This window comes from Pipistrellus kuhlii, unplaced genomic scaffold (genome assembly GCF_014108245.1).
Source record: "Pipistrellus kuhlii isolate mPipKuh1 unplaced genomic scaffold, mPipKuh1.p scaffold_m20_p_2, whole genome shotgun sequence".
NCBI classification, from domain to species: Eukaryota; Metazoa; Chordata; class Mammalia; order Chiroptera; family Vespertilionidae; genus Pipistrellus; species Pipistrellus kuhlii.
Window position 1 is genome coordinate 78,727,995 of NW_023425515.1, and position 6,000 is coordinate 78,733,994.

A 6,000-nucleotide genomic window follows, 5' to 3' on the forward strand; every position below is an offset into this window, starting at 1 on the left:
CGAAAGGAGAAAGGAAAAGAGGAATATGAGGAAAATTATGTCATGGGAGCCAAGAGAGTTTTAAGGAAGAAATTTTTATCAGATTGAAATATAAAACATAGGCCTAAAAGATGATTATTAACAAATGGCCATTGGATTTGGTGATCTAGTATTAATTGATGATCTTAACAAAAATCTCATGTAAGGCAAACTGCTGTAAAATGGGGAGCATCTGAGAAATAAAGAGGTGGAGATAGAAGCCATCACTACAAGAGGTTAAGATGAAGAGCAAAAAGGGGGAGAGCACTGCTGCCTAAGAAATACTGTGTCAAGAGAGAATCAGGAAAAGGAGAGCTGTTTCCAGTTCTATCATCATTAGATACTAAAGTTCTACCACTCATTCTGAGAGAACAGTCTGGCTCACAGACAAAAAGTAATATTACATGATAACTAACAAAAGTTGAGAATTCCAATTACTTAGCAAGAACAGCAAAATTAAACTGTGCCTTAGGATTATCTATTTTAAAATAATAACATTGATAATATTCAAAAAGATTAGGCCCTGGCTCGGCCACTCAGTAGTTGTGTAACTTTGGACTAATTACTTTGTCCTTTGCCTCTCAATTTCCTCATCTACAAAGTGGGAATAACAGTACTTATAGATGTGGTAAGAATTATAATAAGATGCAGCATACAAAATGCTAACTTGGTGCTAGCTTAATCCCTGTTGGTACCAGAGAATCAATTTAGTGTAGGACCTCAAATTTGTCATTCATTATCTATATATATAAAAGCCTAAGTGACTAAATGACCGAATGACCAGTTGCTATGACGCGCACTGACCACCAGAGGGCAGACGCTCAATGCAGGAGCTGCCCCTGGTGGTCAGTGCTCCCAAAGCAGGAGCGCTGCTCAGCTGATAGATGGGCGCCACTGAGCCAAGCCGGTTTAGGCAGGCTCATGGCTGGTGAGGGCTGCTGTGGCAGCGCAAGTTTCTCCTGCTTTTGAGGCAGCACTACCGAGCTGGCAGTGGTAGGTGCCGCAGGGCAAGGATGAGCAGGAGCAGCACAGCACCCAGCCTGGCTTGGGCTCCTCCCCGGCCACCTGCTGCTTCGTGAACTACTACATCCTCCGAGGGGTACCCGATTGCAAGAGGACACAGGCCTGGCTGAGGGACCCCAATAGTGCACAAATCCGCTAGTTTAGTATAGCAGACAAAAACTACATAGTGCATAAAGAACTTCACTTTTTTAAAAATATATATATTTTATTGATTTTGTACAGAGAGGAAGGGAGAGAGATAGAGTTAGAAACATCAATGAGAGTGAGTCATCGATCAGCTGCCTCCTGCACATCCCCCACCGGGGATATGCCCGCAACCAAGGTACATGCCCTTGACTAGAATCGAACCCGGGACCTTTCAGTCCCCAAGCCGACGCTCTATCCATTGAGCCAAACCGGTCCCGGCAAGAACTTCAATTTTTAAGAGGCATATTTCATTGTGCACTTATGACAAATCCTCATGGCATTCTGATTTACAGGTTCATAATTAGCTCCAATAAATAGGTCACCATTCATCCACTTAAGGAAAAAAAACAATAAGTACACTGTAAACACTTTACCCTAATATATTTGCATATATCTTATAAATCAGTAAAAGGAAAAACAAAAACTCAATTCTAATTTCAAATTCAAAAGAATCTTTCTCTTCTATGGCACTGAGGTACAGTTCTCATTAATTTCTATAACAAAGTATACAGTGCAGGGTCTTGTTCATCTCTGTGTCAAGAATGAATTAAACATAACTCTGAATAGTAATAAGTGTTGTATGTTGTCTCCCTTTTTAATTTACATGTGCAGTAATCTTTAATGATATAGCATGCAACTCTTCCAGCCAATCCAAGGAGACAAAAAGATTCAATTATTTTCCAGATCCATAAGCAGTTACATACTTCCTTATATATCAGAATTTCATTACTGCCTGGAACAGATAAAAAGACAGCATATAGTAAAATATCTTAGGATCAATAGTCAATGAGTCCAAAAATATGGGAGAAATGCATAAAAATACATTTCATAATATATAGCCTCATTACTGCTAATACCATCATCTTTAAAACAAACAAAAAAACAACTACTTAAAAAACAAGGAGTAAAATCTTCGATAAAGCTCTGTATTAAAATAATAAAAGTATAGTTCTAGAATTAAGATGCCATCAAATGATTTGAATTGACATGATAATTTTAAAGAAAAACATCAAATACGTAGTTTGGTAGTTATAGTAGATGTACATGATGGACAAATTTATATTCAGAAATTCATATACAGATCTTTAAATCAGTACAATAGTTTCTAGTAAAAATCTTTAATACTTCCTTACCCCCCCCCCTCCACATATAAGTCTAATTAGCAAAAACATTATTTCTTGGATAAATTAACCCAACTGCAAATGAGTATACACTTAAACACCCTCAGTGCACACTCTCATTGTCTTTATTTTTATTCAGCTCTATACATCAAGCACAATAGACATCAGATTGCTAAAAGCACCAGGAAGCACAGCAATGAGAATATAGAACTGACATTTGACAGATATTAAGCAATTAAAGCTAACAAGTATGGCTTTTAATGTTAAATTAAAAAATAATAATTTGTAACCCCACAGTAAGAAAGATGCAATCTTTTTTCTCTGTTTAGTAAAATTCTCATTATATAAAACTGAAACAAAGAAATAAACCTTTTTTCCTACCCTGGAGTACTATATAATACCTGAAAATCACAATATTAGTACTGGAACACTGAAAAAAAATAAAGTGCCACGTTAAAGATAAAGTAAACAACATTCTCAGGTGTAACCCACATAAAACCCACTTCACATCCTAAGGTAACCTGGCAGTTGTTCTGGTATTGTAAATGGTTAATAAAAAGTCTCAGTTAATTAAAATAGTATAACTTAAAAAAAAATCTTTTCACCCACTCAGGGTAAGTAAAAATTTATTATTAGGGGTAAGATGACATTACATGTTGAAGTGAAGGGTAGAGTGGCAGAGTAAAAAAGATGTCTTTGTTATCCTCCCCAAAATAATTCTGCTTGGGTTGGAATAGTCAGTACAGAGAATGAAGGAGTTACCCAGGTCTGGCTTGAACATCCTGCTTGTACCAATCACTGTCTAGCTACTGCTGCTCCTTTTGTGGCAGAGTTAGACCCTTACAAAGAAGTGATTCTTCGGTTGAACCAGCAGCAACCTAGACTCCATGTGCAATAAGAAACACTTGAATGAATTTGACTCCTGGTAGCAAGTCAATGAAAATATCAAGACTAACAACAATCAGTGTTACATGAAAATGCAAACATTGCTGACTACCAGTATAAACACCAATTTGCATATTCCTGAACATCCACTTTTCTTCCTCTTTGGATCACATGGAGCTAAACGTTTGAAACAATGAAAGCACCTTAAAATGTAAACTTCTACGTAGCTCACACACACCCCACCTCTCACTTTGGATAGCTAAAGTTAAACACAAGGGAGAAAACCCATTATGAAGTCCAGGCACTTCCCCTGGGTTTCTTTTATTTTTCCTATTGGTGTCAGTCAAGAACTGTTTCACTTCTCTACTGATGGGGTGCTTTTAGGACAAAACCCACCCAGAGCCAAGTTCATTTTGAAAACTGGGGCCTGTTTATCCGCACCTCGCCCCGCCCCCCCTGCAGGTACAAGTTTCTCCCCGGCAGGGGTACCAATCCAGACAGACAAACTAAGGAGAAATTCACTAAATCCCCAAGCCTAATGGCCATCAGGGCCAGCAGCATCCTTCCTCCTTGGGCTCGGGATTCCCCGAAAGGAAAGGGGGCGGAGGTTGTGTCCCCGGAGGCGGCCGCCGGACCCGGCGGAGGCCCCGGAGCCGCAGCAGGAAAGTGACGCGGCGGGCGGGCACCTGTGGGGCCACCGGCCCGGCCCCGCCCCCGGGGCTGCGGCGGGAACCGCGGCCCGAAGCCCCCACACCCGCCCGGAACCCCGCGCCGGGCCTCCCCCCCCCCCCCCCCGGGCCGGCATGGGACTCACCGTCCACGGTTTTCTTCTTGAAGAAGGACGCCATGGTCAGGGACCGCTCCCAGGCGGCCCGGTTCGGCCCGGTTCGGCCCGGTCCGGGCGAGGACGGGGAGACGACAGGCCCCGGGAGGGCTCGGGCAGGCGAGGCCGAGGGCGCGGAGGAGAGGGCAGGGTCTCCCGGCAGGACCCGCAGAGGGCGGCGTCCGCGATGCCTCCCGCAGCCGCGCTCCGGCGCTCAGGTGACTGCGAACTGAGACACTTTTTGGAGAAGTCACTTCGGGCGGCGCCTGCGCGCTGCGCGCCGCGAGCCGCGCCTGCGCACTGAGGCGCCTGAAGCCGCTGCCCTCACCGCCGCTGCCACCCGGGCCGCCCGCGTTCGGGTCCGGGCGCCGCGGCGCCGCAGGAGCTGGCGGGGGTGGCTGGTCGTGACGGCCGCGGGCTGCGCGGGGGCCTCCTTGTATGCGGGTTCCGTGCCGAGGGCTGGCAGAGATGAGCCTTGCTCAGCCCCTTCCCCTTGGCCGGGGGAAGCGGGAAGCGGGGGTCCCCGCCGTCCTAGGACCAGGGTGGGTAGCCGGGAGCTGGTGGATGGACAGTCCGTCCGCAGCTGTCAGTGTCCGTGGGCGCCAAGAGCAGGGTGCACGCCCTCCCCCGCGGGGTGGGTCCCTGGGTGCCCGCCCTTTTCCGCGGGATGGGTCCCCGGGTGCGCGCCCTCTCCCGCGGGGTGAGTCTCGGGGTGCCCGCCCTCTCTCAGGGGGTGAGTCCCGGGGTGCGCGCCCTCCCCTGCGGATTGGGTCCCGGGGTGCGCGCCCTCCCCTGCGGATTGGGTCCCGGGGTGCGCGCCCTCCCCCGCGGATTGAGTCCCGGGGTGCACGCCCTCCCCTGCGGAATGGGTCCCGGGGTGCGCGCCCTCCCTCGCGGATTGAGTCCTGGGGTGCACGCCCTCCCCCGCGGATTGAGTCCCGGGGTGCACGCCCTCCCCCGCGGATTGAGTCCCGGGGTGCACGCCCTACTGCCCCCGCCGGCTCAGCACCCCAGGCGCCCAGGCGCAGCCCCTGCGGGGCCCGGACCCCAGCGCTGGCGAGCGGCCCTGGCCCCGGGCTCGGACCCAGGTTGGCTCTGGTAATCCGGTTTCTAGGCTTGGGAAGAGCGAGGAGGAAAGAAATGAGGAGCAACTTTCTTAATGCAACACCTGAATGTTCTCAACTGGAAACATGAACAACAAAATACATCAACCTTATTTGAAAAAAAATATATATCGGTTGCTCAAGAAAAATTCATGGCTATAATGTGATCCCGTTAGAATGCTATATAAAGATATATTATTTCTACCGTGGGAGGAAAAAAAAGGCAACCTCCCACCCCCATGTCATGTAAAGAATCCTTGTGTATATAAGCATAAATATGGGAAATACAATCTTTGGATCAGGACTTTCAGTTCATTGTTTTACTTCAGAGTGTGTGTGTGTGTTTGTGTATGTGTGAACACATATTTCAGTTTAATATATTATTTTATTTCACTGTTTAGAATCTTAGTTTGCTTTTAACTTCCCCTCCGATGTAATTAGTGCTTTGAGCAACACTGCCTTCCACAGGATAAAAATAATAATGGCCCATTGTTTTTCACAGATGTGTTTTCTGATAGGGAAGACACTCCAATAATCGTGTCAATATATAGTCACCTCTAGCTATATGAATCATGTCTGGAGGATTTTTAAGTATTTGTGGTATTCAGGTTTCTCTTCCCAATCTCCCCTACTGGTGTCCCTCCCCCGGTTGCTCATAAGAACTTTCTCAGAATGACAATAATAGGCACAGTAAAACTGCTTACTCCTCAAGTTACTCCAGATACTATGGGAAGGTGAAGAATAAAGAAACGGGGAAACCGAGGGGACTTGGTCTGGGCACCCAAGACCTGGTCTTTCCGGGAATAAACTGGGGCAGAAAGGCGGTTTGCCCTGGCTGCCT

At 46.9% G+C, this 6,000-nt stretch overlaps 1 protein-coding gene across 1 annotated transcript in view; it reads right to left on the reverse strand.

Moving 5' to 3' along the window:
* The window catches only part of CHMP2B (charged multivesicular body protein 2B), a 29,829-nt gene extending 25,447 nt beyond the window's left edge, over positions 1 to 4,382 (reverse strand). The window contains exon 1 of the mRNA XM_036444956.2: positions 4,048 to 4,382. Coding sequence (XP_036300849.1) covers positions 4,048 to 4,081 — 34 coding nt within the window. The 5' untranslated portion in view covers positions 4,082 to 4,382. The remainder of the gene's footprint in view (positions 1 to 4,047) is intronic.
* Positions 4,383 to 6,000: the final 1,618 nt, after the last annotated feature.